We start from the raw sequence: 14,887 nt of genomic DNA, 5'->3' as shown, positions 1-14,887 counted from the left end.
CCCACCTGTAATCAGCCTTTGCTGATATCCAGAAAAATCTAGTCATATTCGCATTTGATCTCACTCTCACATACTTAGCACCTCATACCTTGACCCCACAGCTTGCGCATACTGCCAGCTAAGTCAAACATGACAGCCAACTATATTGCATCACACTCTTAACACTTTGGTGAAGAATTGCAGGCAGCAGCACCAAACCAGTGACAGGCAGGCTCTGCTGCATGCCCCTACCACCATAGAGGGACCAGCGCTCGCCATCTTGAGACTGGCTATGACTGAGGTGACAGCAGCGAGGTTAAAAAAACAATTGTGACAATGATCAAGCTCAATCCACCCCACATCCATCTTATGCCACCTTTGATTTACAAGCTGCAAGTGGTATTAAATATACGCCACTTGCTTTCCTCCCAACCTTCTATTTTTCTCCTTTCTATGCTCAAGAACTGCAATCTGGCCAGGCCGTGGAGGAGTAGCAAGAGCAGGAAGATGGTGATTATGATAGGCACTCACGCTCACAGTCACCACCTCGAATACCGATGCTGCAAAACTTCAGAGGGTAGTTAAAGATGGGATCTGTATGTGGTGAGCCACCAGCCACGAGTGGTTTGCAGCCTGGGCAGGATACAAGGGTGACGCAGGTTCCAATTCATCAAAGGATGAGGTCGTACATGAGCTCTACGGCAGAAAAGCCAACCGAGAACGTTGATGGGAGGAAATAATTTGTGCGCACATGTAAAAATCTATGCATTGGCAGGTCTGCCAGGAAGCCTGCAAGTGATCATCAAGGGGCATGAAGGAGTGCAGCACAGGACACGATGTAAAGCTTGATGTTCCTCCTTCCCAGCCCTGAAGTGATAGCCAACTCCTTGAGAACAGGTGCTTACTCAGTTATGATGCAGTGCTTCCTGGCCATATCTCAGCTACCATTGCAGCACACACAGAAACCAAGCCAGCAGCAATCCTAGACTGTGTATACCAGTATGTCTAACATGTTGCTAGGATTGCTGAAGCACCACCTACCGAAGATGGAGCATGGACCACCCCATCTCAGGATAATGGCATTTGCCCTCCCACCACTGCCACTCCATCAGTGTCTTGATGTGGAGTTTAGAAGAGTAATTGAAACACGCAAGGTCCTGAGCGGTATTGGCAAAGTTGGCATGGAGAGGATGTTTCCTCCTGTGGCAAAATCTAGTACTAGGAGCCACAATTTAAAAATAAGGGGTTGCTCATTTCGGACAGAGATAAGGTTATATTTTCTTTTTGAGAGGGTTGCGTGGTCTTTGAATATGTTTAAGGCAGAGGTAGGTTCTTGTTAAACACGGGAGTGAAAGATTATTGGGGGTAAGCGCAAATATGGATTCAAGGTTACAACCAGCTCAGCCATGAACTAATTGAGCAAAGTAGGCTCGAAATTCATATGTAGCCGACAGCCCGAACAGACTGACGAGTGCACATTCAACTGTACATGATTGAGGGACAGCATTAGTTGTGGCCATTGGTTCAAATCATTGTTGTATGTTGATCAACATCACAATCTGCCTACACAGCTTATCTCCAGCAGAGACTCATTCACACCCACCAAAATGGCATCTGGCATGGCAAATACATGGGCACTGTAGACACCAGTATGAAGACAAAATTGCACCCTGTGAAACAAATTGAGGGCTATGGAGCTGAATTCTGCAGCCTCAATATTTTATCTAAACTCAATTCTTTCACCTCATTTTGTTTACAAGGAGATAATTGCTTGCTACACCACAGGGCAAGTGATTAATACTGTATTAGCCTCCAATTTGTTTATTCACAATTGCAATGGCACCACCTACTGACTTATTTGAGTAATGCCTCAGTAGCTCACAAGAGGTACTAAGCCATGTACTAATGAGTCTCTCAGCTCAGAAAGATCCTAGATTTGACTTCAACATAACTAAACAGAGGAAGATAGCTCAGAAACAAACTCGGAACTTCCATGATGCATTGTTCTATTGCTGGTCAATTCTTCATTGCCTAAGCATCTGATGTTCTATGACATCCTATGTTGGAACAGAGCAGCATTACCTCAACACATCATTTTCTGTTCCCAGATAAAGCACACAAATAACTATTTAAATTAAAAGGAAATGGGCATACTCCACTTTTAACTCACTGTTTGATGGAAAACTACACCTGATGCAGTTTGGCAATAAGTGCAGGAAAACATTCCCAAATCACAAATCAACTGAAGTCTCATTCTGATATAGTATTAATTGCAAATAACATCTATAACTGGATCAGAAGGAAGTGTTTATTGAATATAACTTCTTTAATATTTTGCAGATTGTGGCTAAGGACTGGACTATGTGAAACTTTGTTCATTGGTAACAGTGAAACCAAAAACACATTCATTTAAAATAGAAAAATAACCAAACTTCAGTAATTACACGTGAGCATTAGTTGCTGTAGATGTTGAACAATGTACTAATACTTCTGTTTAACTAACCTCACACTCAATTGTGCCAATATCCTAAAAATGAGTATGAAACAAACCATGAATAAGAAGACAGTCCAGAACTCTACAATGAATTTTATGCACTTAATTTTATTCAGCGATATTTGGGTCTCATCCAAGTCAACTTACGGTGGGGGAAATAGAAAGATAATTTTGTCCACAAATATCGCTGAGAGCTCAGTCACAACTTCAGGTGTTAAATATGGTTGGCCTTCATTACTTTGTCTTGTTTAAAACAGATTTTACTGTTTATGACTAAGTTTGTACCACTTGGGAATGGAACACACAAAATAGTTCTAAACTTCGAACTCAAATATTTATGTTACATGTAATGAGTATTTCAAAATGTTTGTTTGTTCGAATGCATTAAGGCCGAAGCCAAAAGTTACCATCAGTTACCATTAATTACTGAAGTCTTATTTTAAACCTAATTCCTCATACAGCCCACATGAATTCAGAAGCTGTGAGTTATTTGGTTATTTAGCCTGTTCACTCCAAATATATATATCCTCCAAGATGGAAGAGGTGAACAATTGTGGAAACTGTCTTTTTTTGTGGAGGAGGAGTGAGTTGTCTGTGTCATCCTGTTCAATGCAAGAGATGGCCTCTGGGTATTTGTACCTGGATGATTCTGGAAGAACTGGGGCACTTCTTTTACAAATGATTCGTGACGTTAGTGGAGTGGACTGAAGATCTTTACATGAGACATCAAGCAATAATCTAACTCCTGTGGACATGGTAATGGGTGACTCAAACTCAGGCATATGTTTTTGCGCAGCTTGAGTGTTCATTTCAAAATACTGACTGGAGAATACAAAGGCTGTCTGACCTGCTTGTTGCACTGGTATGTTGGTGTATTTGTGATGAGAGGGGTGAAGCATATAATAAAGGTGTCAACATAACTTGCTTCATAATTCAGAACTCCAAGGCATGCGATCAAAGGGGGCGGGATTCTCTGATCCTAAGGCTGTGTTAACGCCATAGTAAACGCCGTTGCGTTTCTCCATGGCGTCAACATGCCCTCGCCCCTCCAGCTGCCGATCCCGGCATCAACTGGGCGCTGCGGTGTCCGCGCATGCGCAGTGGCATCGGCGCCAACGCGCGGATGCACAGTGGCTCCCTTCTCTCCGCCAACCCCGACGCAACATGGCAAAGGGCTACAGGGGCCAGCACAGAAGAAAGGAGCCCCCAGCATAAGAGGCCGGCCCGCCGATCGGTGGGTCCCCCCACCCCCCACCCCCCACCCCCCACAGGCCACCCCCCGACCTTTCCACACCGATGTCCCGCCTGGTAAGACCAGGTTAGAACGGCGGGAAGACTCAGTCTCCACCGATTAGCTGCTGCTGATTTTTTGAACAAAGTGTCTGTCTCTATACACCACTGTGCTATACAGTCCTGGATTGAAATGTTAATGATGTGTAGTTATAATACATGGTGCTGGTTATTTGAAACATCATGCTGAGACACATTGCAAAATATTTTGTCAATATCATACTTTACATCGACACATAGAATTGATGTTCGAGCTAAGGCTTGGTAACAACTGCTGGAAGTTGATATTTATAGACTGGGTATGAGAACACAGGCTACAGTACTTACCATACCTGTGTTCGAGAGCGTCAAACAGATGCGGTTAAAGCTCTGCTCTTCACTATTGTAATCACCATTTACTGAAGTGCATATTTGTAAAACTATCCACCACGGATACCTTTTTTCACTTCACTAGCGTAAAAAGCTCCTATAAATGCTCTGTGCGCCTTGTGTTTACAGAAATAAAAACAAAATGCTTGAAATACTTAGCAGGCCAAGCAGCATCTGTGGGCCATAGAATTTACAGTGCAGAAATAGACCATTTGGCCCATCGAGTCTGTACCAGCCTGTTATGGGCCAGGGTTTAGAGAACCCCAAATTGTATCATGGAGTTCACCTAACCCACACCTTTTAATAGATTAAGGTATGGGTAGCGATTAAAGTCACCACTGAGAGAAGTTATTAGTTTTAAATCACCAAAGGATCAATTTACAGTCTTTGAAATACAGAAAGACCAATACCCCTTGTGGCTGTGACTGCAGCTATCCAGCTCTGAAAACAAAACTAAAACACACCCTGCAGCAAACAGCCTAAAACGAAAGTAAAAAGCTGACAGACAACCCAGCTCCACCCACACTCTGACATCACTGACAAACACCATTTCTTAAAGGTACATTTCTTAAACACCCATTTCTTAAAGGTACTCTTAGATGTCAAGCCCTTGGAAAGAGCACCCTACCTAAGCCCACACCTCCACCATATCATAGTAACCCCACCTAACCTTTTTGGACACCAAGGGCAATTTAGTGTGGCCAATCCACCTAACCTGCACATCTTTGGACTGTGGGAGGAAACCGCAACACCCAGAGGAAACCCACGCAGACACAGGGAGAAAGTGCAAACTCCGCACAGTGACCCAAGCCGGGAATTGAACCTGGGACCTTGGAGCTATGAAGCAACTGTGCTAACCACTGTGTTACTGTGCCCCCCCCCCTCCCCGTTCATGTTTCAGGTCAATTATCTTTAGTCGGAGGCTTACGATGGCTGCATGTGGAGAGCAGTCACATACGAGGTGGCTACCGCCAGAGTACTTTGATTTTGGGCCTTTCGTCCATTTTATTTATTAGTTCGATGGGATAAGGTTCCCTCGTAAAAGGAATGCCCATAAAATACAAAAACCACGCAGCAGACAAGTAAAGAATCATGGTCAGACTCAAAAGTCTCTCGAGCCTTGTCTGGTGAGAAAATGGCGGAGTACCCTGCTCGCCTTTGGCCACTCCACTGACTGCCGAGATGGTCACAGGCACGTTGTAGGTGGAGCTCAAGATGATACGGCTGTCTCGGAGGACTTCAACAAAGCAATCAAAGGGGTCCTGGCCACCGTTCATGCGGTTTTGGCAAAAGCAGAACAGAGGGTAAAGGCGCAAGGCGTGGTGATATAGAATATGGAGGTGGCCCTCTCAAGGCAGAGTGACCAGATCGCCACCGTGGAAGCAGAGATGGCAAGGACAATCGGGGATAATAAGTTATTGAGGGGCCAAGGTGGACACTCTGGGGAAATCGCTCCAGAAGTCAGAACTTTAGAACTGTAGGGCTGCCTGAATCCCATGGAATACATGCCGCAAATGTTCGGGAAGATGGTGGGGAGAGTAGAATGACATCCCCTTCCTGTGCTGGATTGGGCCTCAGGATATGGGAGCGGAACTGGCTAAGAGAAGCGTACTGCATTCAACAAGTCCAGGGCCGCGTTGTATCGGAACAATGTTTGATTTGGTGTGGTATACCCTGCATGCCTCCTCGTGACTTATGATTTGAAAGTCTATTACTTTGATACACCAGAGAAGGTAGATGTGTCTGAAGCATGGGCTGGGGTCAGGCGAACTGTAAATTGTATTTATTGTGAGATCTCTGCGGAGGGGGTTTTCGGGGAGAGGGCATGTGACTTTTGGGATTTGCTGTTGGAGGATGGGGGCTGGAAGTTTCTGGGCATTGGAGTTCGTATTTGTTTTTTCCCTGTACATTTATGGGATGGGTATTGTTTTGTTTTCTTTGGCTTTTAAAGTTGGATATGGGGGGGGGGGGCAGGTTGGTGATAGTTATTTATTTAACTTGCTATTCACTGGTTTATTTGTGTGTGGTAGTGGTGGGAGGCAGATGGGGGGGGGTTAGTTCCCTGACGGTGCTACAACTTTTTCTTTGTTCTGTTGTGATGGGGGGGGTTTGGCGGCTATCATGGGTGGGCCAGGTATCGGCGCACTCTGGGTAATTGCTGGGTCACCCCACATGGTGGGAATGTCTGACTTTAGATTTGGGGGAGTGAGGGTGGAGAATTAGATGACCCCCCCTGCCTGGCTAATCACTGGAATATAATGGGGTTGAACAGCCCAAGAGATCCAGGTTGTTTTCTCACCTTGAGTTTGAATGCTGATGTAATGTTTTTGTCGGAGACCTATTTGCGGATTAAGGACCAGACACGGTTACGGAGGGGTTGGGTGGTGCAGGTATTCTATTTGGGCTTTCATAGTTGCGGGGGGCGGGGCTGTGGTTTTGTTTGATAAAATGGTATAAGTTTTCGACTGGATCAATCAGGACCCAAGTCCCAAATCCGATTCCTACACACGGAGGATTGATTTTGTGTAGTGGTTAGGTCTCCCCACATTGCAGTAAAGAGGGTGGGATATTCAGCAAGTTATTTCAGAGCATGCTCCACATTTGGTGGATTTGATGTTGGAGCTGGGCCCCTCTCAGCCCCCCCCCCCCCCCCCCCCCCCAAGGCATGGAAGGAGAAGAGTGAAAGAGTAGAGTCAGCAATTGTTGGACTCCATCCTGGAGGGGTGGACTGCCACCACTCGCTTGCCCCCACGCCCGAGTTGTTGGCGAGTAGGAAGAAGTTGCTGATGGAATTTGAGCTGCCCGTCTGGCAAGGCGGTGCACCAGCTGTGAAGCTCAAGGGGGACTTTTGATGAATATGGGGAGAAGGGCCAGTCAGCAGTTAGTGCACCAGCTAAGGTGACAGGCTGCCTCTCGGAAGGGACTGCATGTTTTCATACGAATACCCGGAGCGCAGGCTACTTTCAGCTGAATACAGACGAGGCTGAATGTATGCCTTTGCAATCAAGTCTCTGGCCTCAAATTGAGGTCATCTATGGGCTGGAGGGAGAAAGAGTATAGGGTTTCTGTATTCAGAAGATCAGCTGCTTTACCTAACAGATCCTAACAATATGGAGGAGATAATGAACCTACTTGGGAGTTTTAGCTCCTTCACTGGGTACAAATTGACTCAGGACAAAAGTGAATACTTTCCAGTAAACGCCCCAGAGAGGGGAGCCGATTTGGGGACGTTGCCTTTGTGCTTGGCCAGGTCAAACTTTCGTTATCGGGAATCTAGGTGGCACACGATTGGGCCTCACTTTACGGACTGAATTTTGGTAGCCTGGTGAATGGAATGGAGTCGGACTTGAAAAAGGTGGGCTCACTTTGTTATTGGCAGGCAGGGTTCAGACAGTAAAAATAAATACTCTCCAGAGGTTTTTATTTTTGTCTCAACAATTTTTCTTTGTTAAAGCTAATAAGAAGCTATCTTCCTTTATTTACGTGAGTAAGACCCGAGATGTTTTTGCAGAGCAGGAGGCAGCAAGGATGCTGAGCACTGCCTAACGTTATTTTGTTATTGGGCTAAGAACATGGAAAAGGTCCAGGGGTGGCTTAAAGATCCAAATTTCATGAGGGTGGATGGAGGTGAGTTAGAGGGATTAGTTTTGAGTGCTTTGACCCCCTGCAAACTTTCCAAGGGCCGGTGCTGACTCAATAGTCCAAATGGCCTCCTTCTACACTGTAAATTCTATACAAAACCAGTCAAGGCACTCAAATGCAATGGAAAAACGAATCAAAATATAGCTCCAAAAAGAAACAACTAAAAATACCGTTGTGCATTATAATCCAGTTACTTTTGAGCTAAATCGTGATTAAAATTGGGTCACCAAAAAAGTGATGCAAATGGGTAGCAATGATCTGCTTGACAATGCTTTGACAGTCATCCAGACCTGAAACTTTAGCTCCCTTCTCTCTCTCTCTCCACAGATGCTGTCAGACCAGAGATTGTCCTGTATTGGTTTTTGTTTCATATTTCAGCACCCACAGTAAATCTGTTTTTATTTTAGCAATGTTCTGATAAATTCGCAGAAATGGTTGCCACCGTTGTGGTCTCTCTGAATTTAAAACTAGCAAATGGTGTGGTTCAACAACTTAAAAAATTGGTATCATTCTGGAATGAAATGCCACAGCTATGTGGTTAAAAGACATTAATGTGCAAGAGAGCTCTGCTGGAGAATTAATCAGGTAGCCCTTTGAATCAATAGAAGTACTTTAGATGTGATAAAGCTTCAAACCACCACGCATCGAGCTCTTCCTACAAGCAGCTGTTAAAGGTCAATGTCCGAGATGGGCAATAGGAGTGCAAATAGCAGAGGCATAAAATCAGATGAAATTAGTCAAAATCCAACACTTGCGCACGCACTGTAGTCTTTCTTTTTAGAAAATCAGCACAACTGAAAGTGAATTTATTTAAACAAGAGTCTCTCTTGTGGTTTTACCAAATGCAACATTGCCAGGCTTCTATAGCAACTAATACTCAGTTCAAAATCTTTCTGGTCATTATACTGTTGGCCAACACTGAAGTTGGCCAACAGTAACAAAAACAAAACAGGTGGAATGACAAAAATAGCAGAAAGTAGACGGTTAGGGTGGAAGTGCAGGGACACGCTAATGGAGCGGGTGCAGATCAGGTGGGGAGAGAAAGCAAGAGAACAGTACGGTGACCGTGTAAGACTTCAAAAAATAGGGAAAGAAAGAGATAAACATGTGCTCAGGCATGAAGACTTGATAAAGAGATCGGTGAGAATTGGAAGGAATGAAGAGTAACAAAACAAAGAGCAAGGAGGAATGTACAAAAACCTAAAAATGTTTCCATATGTGCATACGTTTTTAATGAGGAGTGCTGCTGGAAGCCACAGACACACGCACAAATCCCCAACCCTCCCTCTCACCTGCTGGTGATTCCAGTTTGTCCTGTACCCCAACCCTGCCATGCCTGCTTGTGCTGTTTCCAACTTGTACAGTCAGAGGCTGGATTCTGCAGAAGCCAGTCTCTGGCTGGTAAGCAGCTTCGCAGTATTTTACAAATTTTATACATCAGCCTGGCCCGCCATGGAAGCCCCAAAAGCATCCCGTGGAACCTTAGGGTTCTACAGAACCCAGATTGGAGAAACCCTGCACTAGTACATTGAAACAAGTCCAGTCACTTGGGCAAAAGCACAAGTGATTATAATTGCAACATTAATAACGACAAGAATGAACGCATCATCCGTGAAACATGAACCACCCTTTTGTTTGATTGCATAATAACAAAAGCATACCAATGTTTAATTCTCTTTATTAGTTCCTGGATCTAATAAAAAAAAGGGGCAAAAGGAAATTCAACTTATTTCAACAGAGCAAAGACAATAAAGTGTTCAGTTTTATTTAGAAATTCACAGTTTTCTAATGGTACTACAGCTCTGCAGTCACATTATGCTCCTGTTCCACAGTGTTGTGCATAGCACTCAAAAACGACAAGTTTTAAAACCATATATAAATAACGTTATTTAACTTTAGACCTGCTCGTGAAGGCCCATAACAAACGGTCCTCAAGTGTTGTGGCTAATGTACAAATCAGCCAGGTAAGATTACTGCCACCAGAGGCAAACTTGATGGGGGTAGAGGTGGGGCAGGGCATGGAACACATGAAATCCAGTATTAAATTAGTTACGTTACAGGATATGACAAACTTCAAGTCAGCAAAAGACACTAGAATTAAAAAAAAAAGTGAAAGTGCACATTGAACTATAAGTTAACGATTTGACATCATGTATGCTTCGCCATTAAAGAATGCTCTCCTCGAACACTCAACTCATTCGTTCACAAATATATACATTCAAAAAAAAACCTCACTTTCACACATTACCTTTCTATATGCCTCCGAAATAAAAACACTGTACCAGGATGTGAAAGTACCAGGTGAAATGCATATAAATCTGTAGCCAATTTAGAAGTAGTCGGCTCACCGACAATGAACCGAATTTGAAATTGATTTTCAGAAAAATAATTATTTCATTGAAACCCTCTCCCATTAACATTTAACTTTTTGGAATTGATATCCATCTGACTGTGTGCCGACCATCTCTACAGCACTATAGTGTTACACTGTCAAATTCTGTATAATTAAAAAGGAAAGATGAACACAAGGTAAGTTGGAGATCGAATATCTCCATCTTTCAGCTACGTTATAAATATACAAAGGCACAAATATGGAAAGGTGCAAGAACGAGGAATACAGCTCGATGCAGAAATTATGCATTAATCCCTGTTCCATCTGTAACCAATTAATTATATGGATTCTTAATCCAGTTAATTCCACTGTATTTCCGTGCAAAAGATCTGGGAGATTTGTCTGATGTACCCTTTCAAAACTGACTTGCAGAATTCTGCTTCCCATGAGGGACAGCTAAAAAAGGGCAACCCTCTCCACCCTGAATACAGACCCTCGCAGCAGTAGATTAGTAGCTTGAAGTTCAGGCGTTGCAAGGCTGAAAGCACCTTGTGAACCATAAACGCAGAATAGGAAGAGGCAGTTCTAATCCAAAATCGACAAATCAGTCACACGTGGCCCGAAACTGTTGTGACACCAAATGCTCCCACAGTAATATCCTTGTTTCCTTTTATTATGTCATGCAAACTTGGCATTGATCCCGATTTAGTCTGTATCAAGTTACTAATGAACTTCCCTTGATCTGTAACCTTCGACTTCTTCCTTTTCAAAGATCGCTTTTCAGTTTTAGTCTTTTGCGGTTGTCCATTGCAGAGGCTTGTGCATGCTGAAATGCCGCAAAAATAAGATTCTTCAGATTGTGATGAGGTCTCTGAACCCCCTTCAGATGGAGGACCTTTGTGAGAAGAACTGTATACAACACCCGTGCTAGAAAAGTCACTTGGATTTGAAAGAGGTTTGCAAGGTTTTATCCCTCCATTAACCATTGGGATTACAGACTCTATAGGTTTTATAGCGTGAACCTTCTCGATTTTCGTTCTGCAGCGTTTTTTCTATTAAAAAAAAAATCACACATTTTGGAAGCTCAGAGAAATTAAAACATCTTAGTAACTATTTCTTCTGTTAGTCTGGCTAAAGCATTGGTTGGTTAGTACTAGGCTAGTTAAAATTTGAGTCAACAAAAATATTTTAAGGTAAATAATACTGTACCTTTTTATTGTCTTGTAAAAACTTTAGTGGTTCTACAATATACAAGTCATCTGGACCCACTAAAAAAAGATAGAAGTTGGTGATATTAGCAATCTGTGACACGGTAAAACAAGGATTCACATTTTCTAACTCATTTCTAAGGAGAGACTTGGGAGCAAATAGCACATATGCAATCTGCCTAATAAAGTTGTGTTTTCTCTTGCCTGAAGAGAACATAATGCAACAAATATGATCTTGTCTGGAAAATAAACTCATTCAAATGACTTGCAAAACAAAGCGAGGGGAAAAAGCATTCAGCTGCTCTTATAGCAAGTCCCTTCTGTTTATCCCTACTTTCGCAAATACCAGTTTTCATCTCCACCTTTCTGGATAGAAAATATTAGAGTAAAACAAAGTTGCATCCTGCTTCAAAGAAATGGGACCCAAATGCACAACAAGGCAGAACAACCCCAGGAAATTTCTCATTGTTTTAGGTGAGTACAGTTACATTTAAATAAGCCTATTAATAGTGTATTTTATTTCAATAGAATTAATGGAGGGTTGGGGATATGATGCAGGGGAAAGAAAAAAAGTCATCTACACTTTCCTCCTTCCTCATCATTTTAAGCATTCAGACTTTAAATTGAGCACCTCTCTTGGAAGCAGAAAGGGAAGCAAAGATGTTCCAATGCTTACAACCAAATGGCCGAAAAGTAAAACAAATTTAAGACCGGAGCACTTTAAATTGCTGAGTAACCCAATACCACAAGAATCTTTGGGAATTATACTTTGAGTTAGACAGAATTAATTATAAACAAGTCTGTAAAAAAAATAATTTACACTCAATGTCGGGGTCACTAAAAAGGCTGGCGTTTTCCTGAGGTGATGACATGCTGATTATTGAACTGCTATTGGCCATGTTCTTTGCAGTTGTTTGAAGCAACCGAGTGGTTTGCTAGGTCACTTCAGTGGGTAAATTAATATTCAACCAAATTGGAGTCACATACAGGTGTGATCAGGTATGGGTAGGAAGTTTCTTTTCATCAAGGGACTTAGTGAAGCAACTAGGTTTTATTATTTTTAATAAAAATAGCCAGAAATAAAACTGTCATGGGATTTGGAATCACTTTCTGGATTACTGTTCTCGTAACAGTCACTTTCTGGATTAGTTTAGGCTTCTGGATTACTGTTCGCGTAACAATCATTGTACTACCCTGTGACTGTTTTGCTTGTAATTCAGAGATCTCTTGTATATTCACTCATTCCAAAATGGATGCTGAATTCCAAATTATTTTGGTAATTTAGCTAAGTGCAACTAACTATAAGCAAAGGAATTTTAAAAATTGCCTTCAAACCTGCAACAGGAAAATAGCTCACATACGCTTATGATGGTCCTTAGTACTAAAATTCTCACATATTGCTGTTGTCAAAACACTGAAGTACAACTTTTATTCAGCAAGCATAGTTAAAGAAAAGATTCTGCTCGCACTGAGTTGCCTCGAACTGCACTGCCTTCCGATGATATAGCTCTTCCACTGACTGATTTATTGCGCTGGCCCCTGAACCTTTCCTCTGGTGATGAACTCTTCTCTTTTTGATTACCAAGTGCTAACAAATAACGAGGGAAGAAAAACATTGAAATAAGCCAGTGCAAATATTTTTATAACAGAAGATTTCATAGGTACTGCTCAGGTTTCAAATTCAGTGTAGACTTGTATAAGCAACTTTAAAATGATCTTAAATGGTAACGGTTTAGATATCCACCTTCTGTTGTAGGTAACTGAAAAGACTTTGAACGAACGAAGGGGAATGAAGTTCGTCTGCGAATATTCATGTCATCGTACGAAGAAAAACACCTATACAATAGAAAAACTGTTAAATGAGGATTGCCTTCACTAATTTTTTTTCTTACATCTTAAACATACTATTCAAATTATACATGTACTAAGTAGCTGTGATGCAGTAGTGCTAACCAGTGGTACAAATGTGGTTCAAGAAAAAAAATGTGGAATGCAATTTATACCGATAATGTCCTATTTAACCCTTCATTCAACATAAAGTTACAAATTGTAACTGTGGCTACTGTTAATCTGTTTGACTTTAAATAGCATGCTAGATTAAACGAGCTAGAGCCAAATATTTAGTTTTATAACAGTACAAATTGAGGAGATGGTGTGCAAAATTCAGAACAGAAAGCCTTTAATGTGGTATCCCTTTGAAGAACATCCAAAAATAAATTAGCACATAAGCCTCAAAACAAAATATACCAAGTAGAATAAAGATCTGCCACTGATCTCAAACTTAAAGGTTTTAAAAAAATAATTTTTATTCAACATACTAAAACGAACAGCCCCATCATAAAAAAAACCCACCCGAACGCAGGAACCCCTCCCGGCCCCCCAATTCTCCCTCCCCACTGCAATTCTCCCCCCCCTACCACTTTTCCCTCCCCCACCCGCCCAAACAGTCAACAGTAACCAACTCCTGCAAGTGCAAACACCAAAACTTGTAGAACCCCCCCCTTTCGCCCCCTCAGCTCCAACCTCACCTTCTTCAAGGGCAAAAGCTCCAGCAGGTCGCCCCGCCATGCCGAGGCACAAGGTGCAGAAGCTGACCTCCACCCCAACCCAACAAGACCAGCCTACGAGCAATCAGTGAGGCGAAGGCTAAAACATGTACCCTCGCTCCCGCCTGCAACTCGGGCCGGTCTGACACTCCGAATGCGGCTTCCAGGGGACCGGGCGTCACATGCACATGCAAGACCCCGAGATTGTTCTAAATACTGTCCTCCAAAATCTTTCCAGCTTCAGGCAGGACCAAAACATGTGGACATGGTTCATGGGGTCCCTCCCACATGGTTCACAGGCATGCTCCACCCCCTCGAACAGCCGGCTCATCCTAGATTTTGTTCGCTGCGCCCTGTCCACTACCTTCAGCTGTTTCATAGAATCACAGAATTTGCAGTGCAGAAGGAGGCCATTCAGCCCATGGAGTTTGCACCGCTCTTGGCAAGTGCACCCCACTTAAGCCCACTCCTCCACCCCATCCCCGTAACTCCACCTAACCCTTTTGGTTACTACGGGCAATTTAGCATGGCCAATCCACCTAACCTGCACATCTTTGGACTGTGGGAGGAAACCAGAGCACCCAGAGGAACCCCATGCAGACACGGGGACAACGTGCAGCGTCCCCACACAGACAGTAACTCAAGCCCCCCCCCCCCCAAACGGCGGAGAGATCATAAAATACTCGCTCTTGCCCAAATTCAATTTATACCCCTTAATGTCACAAATCTCTGGAGCAGCTACATTATACTCCCCACAGATGTGCTCGGTTCAGAGATATACAACAGCAGATCATCGGCGTATAAAGATACCCCATGTTCCACCCCCCCACAGCTCCGAGCTCCTTAACGCAAGGGCTCTAGAGCCAATGCAAACAACATGAGGTGGGGGACATAGGGCACCCGTCTCGTACCCCGGTGCAGTGCAAAATACCCAGAGTTTAGGGGCCTCACGGTAGCATGGTGGTTAGCATCAATGCTTCACAGCTCCAGGGTCCCAGGTTCGATTCCCGGCTGGGTCACTGTCTGT

General features: G+C 43.2%; 1 protein-coding gene across 2 annotated transcripts in view; it reads right to left on the bottom strand.

Annotated features, from left to right (window-relative positions):
- Nucleotides 1-10,714: 10,714 nt before the first annotated feature.
- Nucleotides 10,715-14,887, bottom strand: part of suco (SUN domain containing ossification factor) — a 105,890-nt gene continuing 101,717 nt past the window's right edge. For both annotated transcript variants that reach the window (XM_038794969.1, XM_038794970.1), the window contains exons 22-24: nucleotides 13,059-13,150; nucleotides 11,316-11,374; nucleotides 10,715-11,158 (exon numbers count right to left, since the gene is read on the bottom strand). In XM_038794969.1, the coding sequence (XP_038650897.1) occupies nucleotides 10,715-11,158; nucleotides 11,316-11,374; nucleotides 13,059-13,150 (595 nt within the window). The remainder of the gene's footprint in view (nucleotides 11,159-11,315; nucleotides 11,375-13,058; nucleotides 13,151-14,887) is intronic.

The sequence above is a fragment of the Scyliorhinus canicula genome, chromosome 4, assembly GCF_902713615.1.
Source record: "Scyliorhinus canicula chromosome 4, sScyCan1.1, whole genome shotgun sequence".
NCBI classification, from domain to species: Eukaryota; Metazoa; Chordata; class Chondrichthyes; order Carcharhiniformes; family Scyliorhinidae; genus Scyliorhinus; species Scyliorhinus canicula.
The sequence above is the reverse complement of the archived record's forward strand: the minus strand, read 5'-3'. Positions and strand labels throughout refer to the sequence as shown.